General features: G+C 28.9%; 5 protein-coding genes across 9 annotated transcripts; 2 read left to right on the forward strand and 3 right to left on the reverse strand.

The window, feature by feature from the left end:
- Positions 1 to 56: 56 nt before the first annotated feature.
- LOC122626865 (neurophysin 1-like) lies at positions 57 to 1,166 on the reverse strand. Of its 2 annotated transcripts, XM_043807323.1 has the most exons (4): positions 1,028 to 1,166; positions 653 to 879; positions 311 to 515; positions 57 to 249 (listed from the first exon to the last, which is right to left on the reverse strand). In XM_043807323.1, exons 2-4 carry the CDS (start codon positions 773 to 775, stop codon positions 128 to 130), a joined length of 450 nt encoding a protein of 149 aa, XP_043663258.1. In that variant the 5' UTR covers positions 776 to 879; positions 1,028 to 1,166; the 3' UTR covers positions 57 to 127. The 2 variants fall into 2 exon arrangements, with proteins under 2 accessions (XP_043663258.1, XP_043663257.1); XM_043807322.1 differs by lacking the exon at positions 1,028 to 1,166 and having other exon boundaries at positions 653 to 967.
- Positions 1,117 to 3,243, reverse strand: LOC122626858 (rRNA N6-adenosine-methyltransferase ZCCHC4). 2 transcript variants are annotated; one of them, XM_043807305.1, is made up of 5 exons: positions 3,100 to 3,243; positions 2,759 to 2,990; positions 2,446 to 2,681; positions 1,674 to 2,373; positions 1,117 to 1,604 (listed from the first exon to the last, which is right to left on the reverse strand). In XM_043807305.1, exons 2-5 carry the CDS (start codon positions 2,886 to 2,888, stop codon positions 1,165 to 1,167), a joined length of 1,506 nt encoding a protein of 501 aa, XP_043663240.1. In that variant the 5' UTR covers positions 2,889 to 2,990; positions 3,100 to 3,243; the 3' UTR covers positions 1,117 to 1,164. The 2 variants fall into 2 exon arrangements, with proteins under 2 accessions (XP_043663240.1, XP_043663239.1); XM_043807304.1 differs by having other exon boundaries at positions 2,446 to 2,990; positions 3,100 to 3,239.
- Positions 3,244 to 6,168: 2,925 nt separating this feature from the next.
- Positions 6,169 to 8,085, forward strand: LOC122626861 (fructose-1,6-bisphosphatase 1). The gene is made up of 4 exons (XM_043807317.1): positions 6,169 to 6,371; positions 6,822 to 7,286; positions 7,409 to 7,598; positions 7,694 to 8,085. Exons 1-4 carry the CDS (start codon positions 6,199 to 6,201, stop codon positions 7,880 to 7,882), a joined length of 1,017 nt encoding a protein of 338 aa, XP_043663252.1. The 5' UTR covers positions 6,169 to 6,198; the 3' UTR covers positions 7,883 to 8,085.
- LOC122626857 (heat shock 70 kDa protein cognate 5) lies at positions 6,878 to 12,434 on the reverse strand. The gene is made up of 12 exons (XM_043807303.1): positions 12,227 to 12,434; positions 11,685 to 11,746; positions 11,414 to 11,559; positions 11,174 to 11,297; positions 10,808 to 11,116; positions 10,557 to 10,719; positions 10,017 to 10,473; positions 9,555 to 9,851; positions 9,165 to 9,352; positions 8,917 to 9,057; positions 8,747 to 8,832; positions 6,878 to 7,243 (listed from the first exon to the last, which is right to left on the reverse strand). Exons 1-11 carry the CDS (start codon positions 12,317 to 12,319, stop codon positions 8,749 to 8,751), a joined length of 2,064 nt encoding a protein of 687 aa, XP_043663238.1. The 5' UTR covers positions 12,320 to 12,434; the 3' UTR covers positions 6,878 to 7,243; positions 8,747 to 8,748.
- Positions 12,435 to 12,716: 282 nt separating this feature from the next.
- On the forward strand, positions 12,717 to 14,821 carry LOC122626860 (tRNA-dihydrouridine(20a/20b) synthase [NAD(P)+]-like). Of its 3 annotated transcripts, XM_043807314.1 has the most exons (4): positions 12,717 to 12,821; positions 12,907 to 13,092; positions 13,208 to 13,405; positions 13,498 to 14,821. In XM_043807314.1, exons 2-4 carry the CDS (start codon positions 13,016 to 13,018, stop codon positions 14,315 to 14,317), a joined length of 1,095 nt encoding a protein of 364 aa, XP_043663249.1. In that variant the 5' UTR covers positions 12,717 to 12,821; positions 12,907 to 13,015; the 3' UTR covers positions 14,318 to 14,821. The 3 variants fall into 3 exon arrangements, with proteins under 3 accessions (XP_043663249.1, XP_043663248.1, XP_043663250.1); XM_043807313.1 differs by lacking the exon at positions 12,717 to 12,821 and having other exon boundaries at positions 12,830 to 13,092; XM_043807315.1 differs by lacking the exon at positions 12,717 to 12,821 and having other exon boundaries at positions 12,831 to 13,088.
- Positions 14,822 to 15,013: the final 192 nt, after the last annotated feature.

Below are 15,013 nucleotides of genomic sequence, written 5' to 3' on the forward strand. Positions count from 1 at the left end.
TCCAGGAAGGGGCTCCCCAAGGAGAAATTAACGAGTCTATTAATTAATCATTCATATATGATGATACATCTTTATTAGGTTACTTTCTCTTATTACATTACTCTAAATACCAAAGCAAATATAATCGTTATTGTACTACTGCATCGGAGATTTCAAGTTCACCAAAAATCGCGTTTAAATCAGAATCAATTTTTCGATCATTCTCCGTATTGCCTAGAAGTCGGCAGTTCGAATCCATGAAACACGATTCTGTAAATTAATTATATAACATGACAAGATATAAACAACATTCTATTTAATATAAATATACCTTGCGAACAACAAATTCCACTTGCAGCACATCTTCCTGTATTTTCACGGCACATTGCGTAGCCCGCAATACAAGGATGGCTATAAAGACTTTCTTTTCTACATCTGTAAGTTTCTGATGTGCCGATAAAACAACCGATAGTAGGCCCGCAACAAATATGAGGTCCAAAACACTGACCCAGTCGATTAGGTCCACAGGAAGGGCACTAATTAATTATTTAAAAAAAAGTACAATCAACCCAGTATATATTGGTACTTCAAAACAGTAAAAAAACTTCTTATAATCCAATTAATAATATTAATTTGATAATTCTGTCAGAATTATATAATACTAAATATTTACTTCTCTAGTAAAACCTTCTAAAGGTGCAATTTCTCCCCTCTTTCCGCCACGGGGGCAATTCGTAATTAAACATGCCGAAGATAAAACAATGAAAGAAGTAAATATAAGAAATTCCTTCATCATGTTTTCAGCAAAATCTCTGGGCAAACTACCTGAACAATCCACTGGATGTACGAAGACGAACTGCGATAAATCGTCTACATGGCAGTGTATTTATATTGTTGAATCTGTAATATTTAGTATTCTGATGTGCTTTCTACAGATATTTTTACAATAAAGCACTCTACGGATTATGGAGATGAAATCCGCATACGCAAATTCTTATAAAGAATACTATTCCATTTATTGGTCTCAAACTCGAGAAAGTATACTTACGTTAGACATCCAGCATTGTTCGGAAATAAAGCTTCAATCTACATACATATATTCGTAGTAAATCTTTATAAAGAGAAAAAATGATAACATTTATTTAAAAATTTTATTCTCTCTCTGTTTAGAAATATGTATTTCTATCAGGTATTACTAATATCTTCGACATTTATTCTATTAACTAATTTTTTCTTTGCTTTAGCTATTTTATTATTCATAGTTGTTGCACATAGCTTAGTCTTCTTTTTTAATTTTCTTAATCTATCAAATCTTTTTAAAATTAGAGATTTAAATTTATAACTAGTTACTAATTTTTGTTGTCTTATTAAATGTCTTCTTTTGATGACATCAACATTATTGTCTGTTGTTTCCTCACTAATTAATGATTCCTTACTTTTGCCTTCCATTTTTCTTATTGATATTTCACTTGGTTTTTCATTGAAATTAATACTACTATTTGTACTTCTCTTTTTCTTTTTAATTACAGTACTATCTTCATTAACATTAATCTTACGTTTCCTGAATTTTTCAAATTTTTCTATTGCTTCATCAGTATTAGCTTCGCAATTTTTTTCTGTATGACCTACGAATAATGTGGATAATTAAATCAAAGAAAAATATTGAATATATTAGACATAATTAGAATACATACCTAATTTCTTACATTTAAAACAACGTCCTGAAATTTTAAGTTTATTATTGCATTTATGTTTTTCTAAGAGACATCTTTTACAAATATTGCAGTGCTTCCAAGTTGGTTTAACGCAACGCTCACATAAATTGCAGTGTTTGTATCTTTTTCCATCTTTAGAAGTACAATCTTTACATTTCTTGCAGTGTTTATTTTCACTAGAAACCCACTTTTGGCATATCTTACAATATTTGTAGCCATCAGATATAGGAAGTTTTAATAAACTTAAAGGTATGTTAGTGAATATTCTTATTGGTGATCCATATTTTCTTCCAGTAGAATCTGTTTTAAAAAGTGGATGATTTTCATAATCTACTTTATAATCTAACATTTTTAAGTCTTTTAAACCACCGATAACAGAAGATGGATTTGATTTCTCCCTCATAATAGATTCCATAAAATACGGAAATATAAACATAATCTTCAAATCACCATTGTTCAAATGCACTTTGTTCAGCTTCTTATGAAGATCGGAAATCTTCTTTATAGTTTGTGATATAAGCTCAACACGGCCACCAAATGGTGGATCACATATTAAGTATAAATCTTTACCTTTGTTTTGAATAAGGAAATCTTTAAATACATATTGAGCATTTTCATTAAAAAAATAATGATTAAATAAATTGTACCATCCATAACTTAAAGGGCCAAAAAAATTATGCTGAAAAGGAATAATTGCTATTATTGAAATCTATACTACCCAAAGGTTAATAGTTTTATAATTTATACTTACAAATCTACCATCTATATCAAGAAGTAAAGATGACAATTTATCAGTCAAATTTTGAGAAATATATTCGTGTATTCTAGGAGCACCAATGCAAATAACTTGTTTAGCTTTGAGTTCTAACAACATGTTTATTATATCTTCGACACATTTCTTAGAAAACAGATATTGAGCTTCTTTTTTGGAATTTTCCAAAGGTTTAAGAATTTCCGTTGGATGATACATTTGATAATCCGTTAAACCTACCATTATCAGATGATTACTATGCTTGTTTCTTTCATTCATAAAAATCAGTCTTTCACAATCATGACAGTAAGACCTGTTATTTGGACTGGTAGCCAATAATCTATTAAAACGTATAAATAATTTTTGATGATTGTAACTTTGAGCAACTTTTTGTTTCTCTTTTTGCCATGCATCTTGTTGCGATTTTGTAAATTTTTCTCCATATTTTAAATAAAATCGACATAATTTTCTGTCACGACAAGCGGAACAAACATAAAATCGTTCCAAGATACCATTAATATATTTTCCAAATAACACAGTTGGGCCTACGTAAATAAAAATTTCAATACAATAAGGTTATAAAATTAATTTCTATCGATTTTCTCAACAGAACTGTACAATTAAAACACGATTTTGATAATTCTTTTAAATTACCATGTGCACAATGTGGATGTTTATCGTTTTTCCAAAAACATTCAAGACCACGTGTCTTCTCCATTGTGAGAATCTATGGAATGAACCTACTCAAACCTAGCTAGAATCTTATGCTTTACTACATACACATACAATAAAGTATAGACAATATATATATATATATATATATATATATATACACACGCACACGCACACATATACACGTACATGTATATTGTGTTATTTAAAATTTTTTAATAAAAATGGACATTTCCATAGAATTATATACTAAATAATACTGTTATGGATATTAATTTAAATACGTAAAAAACATATATCAAATGGTTTCGTATGATAAGTTAAAAAAAAATTATCTTACGTATAAAGTTACGTGTTATATAAAAAATTAAAGTACATATTAAATTTTAGATAATATTTATCGAAATTGATGTTGAAGTCATTTATGCTTTCGAAAGAGTCCAAAGTAGCATATAAAAAAATAATATATCGCTATCTTACATATGTATGTATAAGAAAAGACATTGGCTGTGTTCAGTAGAACAAATAGCTTAGTAAGCGCTTCCAAACGCTGCCAACAGCGTATAATTTCTGAGCGCACTTTTTTAAACTATATATTTGATGCAAGTGTGAACATATTTTGTGTCATGATCAGTATAACCTAGATTTTTTGAATAAAAATCTAAAATAATCTATCGAACAAATAGTCAAAAACTTCTCAAAAAACATTCAATAATATATTATTCCTACTAAATTACTAAAAAAAAAAACATTAGTAATGGATTAATTTCTATTTATGATATTGAATGAGGATCTTGATCTAAATCAAACTTCAAATAAACTAAATAAACCGAATGATTTCTTATTTATTTTATATTTTATATTCTATATTCTATATTCTATATTCTAACAATTATTCTCTGCATACATTTTCCTATACAGAAATTAACATTCTAAAATATCATTTCTCTTTTTTTAAATTTTAATCTGTTTTTCGATCTTTTGTTGCGATCTTGCGCGTCTACTATTTTTTCTTCATACTCTAACATGATTTTACATAGATTATATAGTACTCTTGATTTAGTAACTTTTTCTTTTAAATTCTTGAAAATATGTTATTTTGATAAAATATCAAGAATTATACTATAAAATATAAATAAATGCTCCCTAAAATTTTCATTTGCAATAATATTTTTTTCGTAATTATTGCTACTCTCTATAACATATGGATCAAAATTAAATTGTACACAGTTGTTTAGCCAATTAAAAATATATGAATTACTTCCTGTAGAGTCTTTTACATGGCTTATAGAATAAAAATTTTCTTGTATTTTCGACTATGCATTATTAATATCCGAATAGTTTTTATGTGTTCATCTCTTTGAATTAATGTTGATGGAATTAAAATAGAGACTTTCTGATTATTTACAATTAACATTAATAACTAATTATTTAAATTAATTAATATTAATTATTTTAATTATCATTATTATACGTATATATAACTCCATTTTCCTCTGTTTTTATTTTCGGCGACTCATTTTTGAACAGAGAAGATTTTATAATAAGTGTATCGCGCATAATAAGCGTACTTCTACTATAATACATAAAATGATGTCTGCTGGACAAACATGGAAAGACATAAAGTGATTGGTGATACAATCAAAAATTTTGCAATTGTTGCAATCTGTAAATGAATCTAAATATGACATAAACAGTAACAATAATTGCGACAAAAATATTATCGAAAATGAAAATATTAGAAAGCAGTTATTTATATATTATAGTCCTATTTCTAATGTCCTGTAAAAGCAGCATTTCCCTAAAAATTTCTATACATAAAGAATAAACATTAAAACATACAGAATGTCCCACGCAATTAGAAGGGACTATATCTCTTAAACGATTAAAAATAGGAAAAAATATTGTAGATCAAAACAAGTTAAGTGGTATCAGATTCAATATATTCAAATATTCAAATAATTCTATGCACTCTCGTATATCGGTACACGAGAAAAAAATTCAATTACACTTTTTTTTAATGGAAATCTATATTTTCAACTGCACTAGTTGATGCAATTTTTTTATATTCTATATAAATGTATTAACACACTTATGCCCTAAACTTATATATTAAGAAGTTATCGTAGCTAAAAATTATAAGAATTTTTTCGGCAAACATGAACCCGCTACTAATATTAATCACTGATATTAAAGTAAGACTATTATTTTTATTAGTAAATATTCATTATCCGTGGTATTACTCATTCATTAACACTTTGCGACAAACTTAAATAATTCCGAAAAATTTAATTTAAAACGTAAATATGTTAATACTTTTATGTAGAGCATAAAAAATTGCATCAATTGACATAATTAAAAATATAGGTTTCCATTAAAAAAAAGTGCAGTTTGTTCTGACACATAAAAAAACTAAAATGCATAAAATTATCTATATATTATGCGCCGTTCGATACCATTTAATTTTGATTTATAATATTTTTTTCTATTTTTAACTTTTTAGGAAATACAGCCTCTTCTAATTACGTAAGCTGTAGAATATAGAATATAAAAATAAATAAATGATAAATATTTTGTTCCATTCCGTTTAGTTTAATGTAATTTATGATTAAGATGTTCATTCAATGTAATAAATATCATTAGATCCATTATTAGTATCTTTTTTTAATAATTCAATAATAATAATATACTACTGAATATTTTTAATATATAAATATAGAAATTTTAATATATTTTATTTAATATATTTTAAATTTGTATATAAATTTTTATATATAAATAGTACAGTTTGAAAGGGGAATTAACTATTTCATCGACAGATTATTTTATATTCTTATTGAAAAATATATATTATGCAAAATCTAATTACGACATGTTTACATTTGCACCAAAAATATAGTTAAAAAAAATGCGTTTAGCGAAAGTCGTATTCCACTGGTAGCGCTTACTAAGCTGCTTCTTCTGCTGAATGCAGCCATTGATGTAAAACAGAGCTTATATAATGCGATGTCTCGCAAAACAACTTTAGTCTCTACTGAAACTCTGAACCAGTTGGTTTTGTGACGTTCCTCACTCATCAAGATGACATCAAACGATACTTTTGATTCAAATTGTATGACTCTTACGAGATTTGTTCTTGCCGAACAACGTAAGTTTCCTACAGCAACTGGTGATCTTAGCCAATTGTTAAACAGCATACAAACCGCTGTTAAAGCTGTTAGTTCAGCTGTGAGAAAAGCCGGTATTGCGAATATGTAAGTATCATTTGATTTTATATTTATAAAAACATGAAAATTGAGGAATAAATATGCACCATGTAATAATCGTGAAAAGATAGAAAATTCATAAAATGATTATGAAGTTACTACTATTGACTTTTATATTAATGAAATAACTTTTATAGAACATTAATTATTATATGACCCTGATAGTTAGTTAAGATACGAAATAATCTTTGTTTGAATGGTTTAGCATAAACATTAGCATTTATCCGCATATTTACGTCTACACGCGATATCTTCTATTATGCACTTTTAATGAGTGTAATAAAAAATATATTGTTTTGTTCGAAATATACTGGAGATTAAAGTTTATCGGTTTTCGAAGTTAAAGTTTAAAGTTTAAAGTTTTCTTCTTCTAAGAAAAAAAAAGAAATTCTTAAAGAATCATTTACTTTTAACGAAGCTTTCCGTTAATTTTTACAGGTATGGCATAGCTGGTAATATAAATGTTCAAGGAGAAGAGGTGAAAAAATTAGACATTTTAAGTAACGAACTCTTTATTAACATGTTAATGTCTTCGTTCACAACTTGTCTCCTCGTCAGTGAAGAAAATAAAAATATGATCGAGGTGGAAACAGAAAAACAGGGTAAATACATCGTGTGCTTCGACCCTTTGGATGGTTCCTCGAATATCGATTGTTTAGTGTCAGTCGGATCAATATTTGGAATTTACAAAAAATTGGATAAGGTCAATAGTTCCAATGTTTCTAACGCTCTTCAGTCAGGCCGAAATGTAGTTGCTGCTGGTTATGCACTTTATGGTTCGGCCACTATGATCGTTCTTTCCATCGGAAATGGAGTTAATGGATTTACGTACGATCCAGCGATCGGAGAATTCATTTTAACTGAAAAAAATATGCGCGTACCAGAGAAAGGAAATATTTACAGGTATGTGTGGTATTTTGTGTATTATATCTGTATCTAATTTAATACACTATGATTATTTATCGACAACCTAATAAGAACTTGATCAATAATTATGTTAATTGATCAAATTAATTTTCTGATAGTATTAACGAAGGAAACGAGAGTACATGGGATTCTGCTGTAAAAGAGTATGTACATTCCAAAAAATACCCGAGTAGTGGTAAACCGTATAATTCTCGATACGTTGGTTCAATGGTTGCTGATGTACATAGGACTATTAAATATGGAGGAGTTTTCTTGTATCCTGCAACGAAGAATAATCCCAATGGCAAGGTATAACAAATCTACAAGCTCAATACTAACGAGCTCAATATTAGCAGTATTTTCAAAAACTAATACTAACAAAAATAATATAATTATATCCGTAGCTACGTCTTTTATATGAATGCATACCAATGGCTTATTTAATAAAAGAAGCAGGAGGTCTCGCATCAAATGGAAAAATCGATATTTTAGATATAGTCCCGGAAAGTATTCATCAAAGATCACCAATTTTCTTAGGATCCAAAGATGATGTTCAGGATGTGTTAAAATTAGTGAAGAAAGCCAAATCATAAAACATATTTAATTAAGTATATATATTGGAAATGGGGATATTTTCGAAATGAGATCTTGAATCAAAATCACAGAACTCAAGAATTTCCATTTATATTAATAAATGCAATATAGAATTTGGAATTATTTATTGAATAACACAACGAAAACATGAAAATTATTGTATCAATGGGAGCAGGTTTCCAAATAAAAAATTTGTGAAATAGATAATATATTATGTATACGATATTAGTACGTTATAGCACATAATACATTTTATATATAATTAACTATATACGTATTGTGTAATTCTTATATGCTATATATCTGTCTATATATACCAAACATTCTTATAACATTCTTTTCATTATCAATCATAACACACATTCATACTGTATGAACTACCATAGAATTCTATAGTAGCAAAGAATGAACTATCATACTAAGAATTTTAACACTGTTGACGAGATAGTGCCTTGTCATTAAATTGACACAGGCGAGAACAGTATCGTTAAACACTATCCGTCATTTCACGTTTTAGGCTGCATAAACATGTCACCGACGATATTCTTCATGCACTGGATTATGTACACAATTTACAAGACGATTTTCTAGCCCGACAATTGCTTCCAAGTTAAACTGCGATCAATACATATTGCAGAGAATTATTGTTACCTTCGAGCTAACATTTATCAATTTTATTAATGAACTCTCTCTGTACGAGAGCATATTACAGTAAAAAAAGTAAGTTTGCAATAAATACACAATTAGTGAAATTGATTATATACATTTAACAACAGGACATTTTTTTATCTGAGCATGTAAAACGATAATTGATGTTTATGCAGCTGTGTGCAAGAAATTTGTATTTATTGAGGAATTTTTACCATTAGTTTTTCTCCTCTTTCTTCTCTTGAGGTTCTTGTTGACTTTGGTTACTACTACCGCTGCTGCTTTCTCTTTCTGCCGCCATCTGCAACAATCACAAATTAATTTAGATTAGAACAAATATATAAGGCAAATAGAAACAAATATGTGTTGAATATTTCATGCTTACTTTTTTATATGCCATTTCGAACAATTTCAAACTTGCTTGTTGCAATTCATTGGTTTGCTTCTTAATGTCCTCAGGATCCATATCATCTTTTTTGGCTAATGTGTCTCTCGTCTTGGCAACCAATTCTTTCAGCTTATCGCACTAAAAATAGATGAAAACATTAATAATTAATTGTAAATGCAAATATTATAACATTAATATAAATTAATTTACTAATATAAATATTAACATTAATATAATTAATATACCTCTTCTTGTGGAAGTTGTGCCTTGAATTCTTCTAATTTAGATTCCGTATCGTGTATAATTCCTTCGGCTTGATTAACAGCTTCTACTCTATCTTTTTTTATCTTATCTGCTTTAGCATATTGTTCCGCATTCTTTACCATGTTTTCAATTTCGTCTTTGCTGAGACCACCACTGGACTGAATTACAACTACAAATAACAATCAAATAATAAAATACTTTTAAATCAATATAATTTTTGACTTACTGTATGTAAAATATATAAATTTACTCAGTTAAAGACTTCCACATATATTACTCTACTTTGGAGTAAATTTTAGAGACGAAAAATAAAATCATCACAGTGATAATAATATAAGTAATTTGGAAAGAAAATAATTGTTTTTACATACTTTGTTGTTCCTTGCCAGTGCCCTTATCTCTAGCAGATACATGAACGATACCATTCGCATCAATATCAAACGTTACTTCAATTTGTGGAACTCCTCTCGGAGCGGGAGGTATTCCCACTAATGTGAATTGCCCTAAAAGTTTGTTGTCAGAAGCCATTTCTCGTTCGCCTTGATGAACCTTAATTTCTACTTGAGTTTGACCATCTGCTGCTGTGGAAAATACTTGACTTTTTTTCGTAGGAATAGTTGTGTTCCGCGATATTAATTTTGTGAAAACGCCCCCAAGTGTTTCGATACCTGCAAAGAATAGACAAAAGTAATAACTAAAATTCGTATAATTTAAATATATTATTTCGCTTAAATATCAGTAATGAAATATCCTCATTGTTGTCAGAGAGAAGATTAGACAATTATACATCATTTTTTAAAATCAACAACTCATGAGAAATATAGAATATTTACCCAATGAAAGAGGCGTAACATCGAGAAGAAGAACATCAGTAACATCTCCAGCAAGTACACCACCCTGAACACCAGCTCCAACAGCTACAGCTTCATCAGGATTAACAGCTTTCGAAGGTTGTCGACCGAATATTTCTTGAACTGTTTGTTGAACCTTAGGTACCCTGGTCATCCCTCCAACCAAAAGTACTTCACCGATGTCAGATTTTGATACTTCAGCGTCAGAAAGAGCTTTTTGACATGGTTGTACAGTACGTTTAATGAGATCATTTACAAGGCTTTCAAATTTGCTTCTTGTAAGTTTAAGATTCAAGTGTTTAGGTCCACTTGAATCCATGGTTAAATATGGTAGATTTATATCGGTTTGTAAAGAACTTGATAATTCAATTTTTGCTTTTTCAGCTGCTTCCTTTAATCGTTGCATAGCCATAGCATCTTTGGCCACATCTATACCTTGCTATAAATGAGTAATTATCGGTTGTATTACGAAGAAATTCTTTTCTACAATTTCTTATATCTTTTTAATCTATTAGTACATACATCTTTTTTAAATTCAGTCGCCAAGTAATTAACTAATGCATTATCAAAATCTTCACCTCCCAAAAATGTATCTCCATTAGTTGATTTTACTTCAAAAACACCTTTTTGAATTTCTAAGATCGAAATATCAAAAGTACCACCACCTAAGTCATATACTGCAATACTAAACGAATATGCATTAATTAACAAATTTGTATATTCGCATAATTAAGTTACCTAGAAAATAAATATAAGTATAAATAAATACTTACATTTTATCATCTGTTTTATCCATACCATATGCAAGTGCAGCTGCAGTAGGCTCATTGATTACTCTAAGCACATTTAATCCAGCGATTTGACCTGCATCCTTTGTAGCCTGTCTTTGTGAATCATTGAAATACGCAGGCACAGTGATGACAGCATTTTTAACTGGTGTGCTAAGATAAGCCTCTGCAGTTTCTTTCATTTTCATAAGTACAAAAGCACCAATTTGACTAGGGGAGTACATCTTTCCATCTCCTCCTTGTACCCATGCATCTCCATTAGATGCTTTCACGATTTTATAAGACACTGTTTTCCTATAATACGATAATACATGCAGCTGTTGTTTAATAAAAGATATATACACTACTTACATGTCTTTTTTCACTTCTGCATCATCGAATTTTCTCCCAATGAGTCGTTTAGTTGCATAAAATGTATTAGAAGAGTTTGTAACTGCTTGACGTTTGGCAGGCATACCCACTAAACGTTCTCCATCTAAAATTTTATAAAGTCTTCATTATAATATTATTAAATATATATCTAAGAAAAACTTAAACAGTACATTAAAATATTTTTTAAATAACTAAAAGAATAACGTTATAAACAATTACCTTTGGTGAATGCAATATAAGATGGCGTTGTTCGTGAACCTTCAGAATTCTCAATAACCTTTGGCTGTTTACCTTCCATTACTGCTACACAAGAAAATGTTGTACCAAGATCAATACCAATAACTGCTCCTTTGACACCTTCGGATCTGAATATATTAAAAAAGATTCCTTAATATACATTACAAAAGGTCCTTCTAATATACGTAAAGTAAAAATACTTTTTTTTTATATCATTTGCTTTTTTATATAACTATTAAAAGAGATCATTTACTTGTAACGATATTGTTGTAAATCTGTGTAACGTTGAGGCAGGGCAATTCCAGGAGCTGCAGCCTAAAAATTATTATAATATATAAATAAGAATTATATAAATAATTACTTAAATGATATATCATATATATATATATATATATATATATATATATATGTATGTATGTATACGTGAAAAACATTAGTAATATATTAGAAGTTTACAATTGTAAGTGATGAAATGTTATTGTACATTTTCATCATCGATCCTGAAAGACTTATTTAACGCTTTTCTTAGACGATCATTAAGAAATTCTTAGTATAGAAGCTACCCGAAATAAAAGAAAGGCACGTGCCGGTTTCCGAATCAATCACAAATAATACGTTATATGCATTGATACGTTGATTTGCATTAATTGCTGTAGAAGTTTTGCAAATTAATACATAAAAATATATAGTAAAACAATTTTTTCTTTTCATGCGATATAGAAATCGTATACGACGCAAACGATTTATTCGATCAATGATTCGTTCGGCGTGATGAGAATCGCCATCAAAACTTACATTTTTAATTATCGTACTGAACTGCTGTTTCCTGACAATATCACAGCCAACGCCGTTACAGCTTCTGCTAAACAATCTTGTAGCAGCCAACATTTTCGTTTATTCCTTCGATTTAGTCTAATTTCGGTGAAGAAACGAACCGGAAATCCAAAGACCAACTTCACGTGTAGTGATGCAACTCCTACAAAGACTCGCGATGCGCACTCTACGCGCGCACTTCATACCATTTTCGTAGGACATCCAAGAAGGACAAACAAGTTCTCGCATTGACCAATCCTCGATAGCCAGATAGGCTTTGAACCAATCGGAACTCGAATTTAAACGCTCCGCCTTCTTGTGACTTCAGAACTATCCCGAACATTCGAAAAATTTATCGAATTAATTACGAAGATAAGATTTACTTAGAAAACGCAAAGAGCTATGTTATCATTTGAAAATTATAATAATTCTCTGTTATAACTCTTTCTTTGATATAATTTTTCTATTTTCATAATGCATACAATTGAATTAACACTATATAATGAACACTAAAAATCGACAACCGGAACTACAGTGTAGTATACTAACTATTTCCGGAATTTCAAGCAAATATGATGTAATTGTTCACTAAAGTTACCGCGCATATAGCAAGAACGATATAATCGATTCACAGTTCTCTTTTTCTCTGTCTATTCCAACAGATGATGCTACGTTGACGCATACATAGATAATTGCAGATTCTACGTCTTGGTTACTATTATTACTATGGATAAATAACCTTTTTTTGAAGCATTTTACGTCTTATACAAGATGACGGTTGATATTGTCGAATTATTAAAAGAACCGAGAATCATAAAAATCTGTGCGCCAATGGTTAGATATAGTAAGTAAGTAACAATAGAATATTTTTTATGAATATGCCATTTTTTGTAGCTAGTTTTTAATAAAAGTAAGTATCAATTAGTATTAACAATGTTTTTTTTATGAATGGCTTTCATTCAGATTACCATTTAGAATGTTAGTCAGGCGATATGAATGTGATATTTGCTTCACACCTATGATAGTGGCAAATTCATTTGTGAAATCGGCTAAAGCTAGAGACAGTGAATTTTCAACAATAGAGGAAGATACTCCGCTTATTGCACAGTTCGCAGCCAACAACGTAGCAGATTTCTCTAATGCAGCAGAAATAATTGCTCCGTATGCTCCTTTTATATAAGTTTATTATACCTAAATTTTATTTGTCTAAATATATGTTTAGATCTGTTCATAATACGACTTCTCTTTTGCAGTTACTGTGATGGAGTTGACTTAAACAGTGGTTGCCCGCAACGGTGGGCTATAAATGAAGGATATGGTGTAGATATGTTAAAACATCCAGAACTTGTAAAAGATATAGTATCTCAAGTCAGAAACCGTGTGTCTCATCCCTTCACTGTTTCTGTAAAAATACGTGTGTTAAAAGATATTCGTAGAACAGTTGACTTTTGTCAAACACTAGAGAAAGCTGGTGCATCATTTTTAACTGTACATGCAAGAACACCTGAAATGCGTTATGAACCTATACATTTAGATGATCTTAAAATTGTTAGAGATAGTGTACAATTACCTCTTATTGCTAATGGAGATGTGAAAAATCTAGAAAATGCACAAAAATTATATGAAGCAACTAATTGTCAAGGAGTAATGAGTGCAAGAGGTATTTTAGCAAATCCAGCTCTTTTTTCAGGATGTACAACTACACCACTTAGTTGTATTCAAGATTGGATAGATATTACAGCTAGGATTGATACACATTTTTTATGTTTTCATCACCATTTAGTATTTATGACTGAGAAAATTTTATCAAAAAAGGATAGAGTATATCTTAATAGTTTGAAAACCAGACAATCTGTTTTAGAATTTCTTGGAAATCATTTTGATATAACACCAAGCCCATCTTATGATGTAATAGAACAAATATTTTGTGATGTTGATGAAAGTAATATTGCATATGATAATGAGAAACATGCCAAAAATAAACAAAATATGGAATGTAATAATATATATATGGAAAGAGATCAATCAGAAATACCTAATTATCTTTTAGGAGATTTATTTCAAGAAGCATAGGATTTTCTATTTAATTAATACATTCCACTGTGAAAAAATAATTTTAACACAGAACTATACTATGTATAGTTTTAAAGTATTAAGTCTTTTTTTTTATTTTTATAAAATATGATACCAATGCAAAACAATTGTTTGTACATAGAAATATATTTTATCTTTTAAACGAAATTAAAAGATATCATTTTTCATCCATTCAATCAACTGTATTCAACCATTTCTTGCTCAACTTGTACCTGACTTTAGTAACAGGTGTAAAAAAAATAAGAACTAGAAGCATGTTAAGGATAACATTAATTCTTTTTTCAATTTATTGTGTCAATATGTATGCTTATTCAAGTACTTTATGCTACTCATGTTATTAACGCATTTGGTTTGAAAAATTGAGCTCACTAAGAGAGTTCGTTCAAAAAATATAAACATTGATATTATTCTCATATTCAATTGATATTGCATGCACTACTACTAAGTAGTAGAGTAATAAAGTAATAAAGAATACTCTAATAAATACATAATTGTTCTGATTTATTAAAATAACAATGATTTATAACAAATAACAATAACGATTTACTTAAATAATAACATTATCATTTTACTAAAGTAATAATATTTTATTATCTTATTATTTTATTAATAAATTATTAATAATTAAACTCAAAAATTATATATGTGTATATATATATAATTATTAATTATAAA

Source organism: Vespula pensylvanica, chromosome 2, assembly GCF_014466175.1.
Source record: "Vespula pensylvanica isolate Volc-1 chromosome 2, ASM1446617v1, whole genome shotgun sequence".
NCBI lineage: Eukaryota > Metazoa > Arthropoda > Insecta > Hymenoptera > Vespidae > Vespula > Vespula pensylvanica.

What these genes read in the sequence shown, in the direction of transcription:
- LOC122626860 (XM_043807314.1), top strand. Translation starts at nt 13,016, where the DNA reads ATGACGGTTGATATTGTCGAATTATTAAAAGAACCGAGAATCATAAAA. An exon ending in CCAATGGTTAGATATAGTAA is followed by an intron (nt 13,093 to 13,207) that starts GTAAGTAACAAT and finishes GCTTTCATTCAG; the next exon opens with ATTACCATTTAGAATGTTAG. An exon ending in GCAGCAGAAATAATTGCTCC is followed by an intron (nt 13,406 to 13,497) that starts GTATGCTCCTTT and finishes TCTCTTTTGCAG; the next exon opens with TTACTGTGATGGAGTTGACT.
- LOC122626857 (XM_043807303.1), bottom strand. Translation starts at nt 12,319, where the DNA reads ATGTTGGCTGCTACAAGATTGTTTAGCAGAAGCTGTAACGGCGTTGGC. An exon ending in TTACAACAATATCGTTACAA is followed by an intron (nt 11,560 to 11,684) that starts GTAAATGATCTC and finishes TAATATATTCAG; the next exon opens with ATCCGAAGGTGTCAAAGGAG. An exon ending in TTATATTGCATTCACCAAAG is followed by an intron (nt 11,298 to 11,413) that starts GTAATTGTTTAT and finishes ATAAAATTTTAG; the next exon opens with ATGGAGAACGTTTAGTGGGT.
- LOC122626858 (XM_043807304.1), bottom strand. Translation starts at nt 3,163, where the DNA reads ATGGAGAAGACACGTGGTCTTGAATGTTTTTGGAAAAACGATAAACAT. An exon ending in TTGATATAGATGGTAGATTT is followed by an intron (nt 2,374 to 2,445) that starts GTAAGTATAAAT and finishes ATTCCTTTTCAG; the next exon opens with CATAATTTTTTTGGCCCTTT. An exon ending in TTTTAAATGTAAGAAATTAG is followed by an intron (nt 1,605 to 1,673) that starts GTATGTATTCTA and finishes CATTATTCGTAG; the next exon opens with GTCATACAGAAAAAAATTGC.
- LOC122626865 (XM_043807323.1), bottom strand. Translation starts at nt 775, where the DNA reads ATGATGAAGGAATTTCTTATATTTACTTCTTTCATTGTTTTATCTTCG. An exon ending in TAGAAGGTTTTACTAGAGAA is followed by an intron (nt 516 to 652) that starts GTAAATATTTAG and finishes ATAATTAATTAG; the next exon opens with TGCCCTTCCTGTGGACCTAA. An exon ending in TGGAATTTGTTGTTCGCAAG is followed by an intron (nt 250 to 310) that starts GTATATTTATAT and finishes ATTAATTTACAG; the next exon opens with AATCGTGTTTCATGGATTCG.
- LOC122626861 (XM_043807317.1), top strand. Translation starts at nt 6,199, where the DNA reads ATGACATCAAACGATACTTTTGATTCAAATTGTATGACTCTTACGAGA. An exon ending in AAAGCCGGTATTGCGAATAT is followed by an intron (nt 6,372 to 6,821) that starts GTAAGTATCATT and finishes TAATTTTTACAG; the next exon opens with GTATGGCATAGCTGGTAATA. An exon ending in AGAATAATCCCAATGGCAAG is followed by an intron (nt 7,599 to 7,693) that starts GTATAACAAATC and finishes TTATATCCGTAG; the next exon opens with CTACGTCTTTTATATGAATG.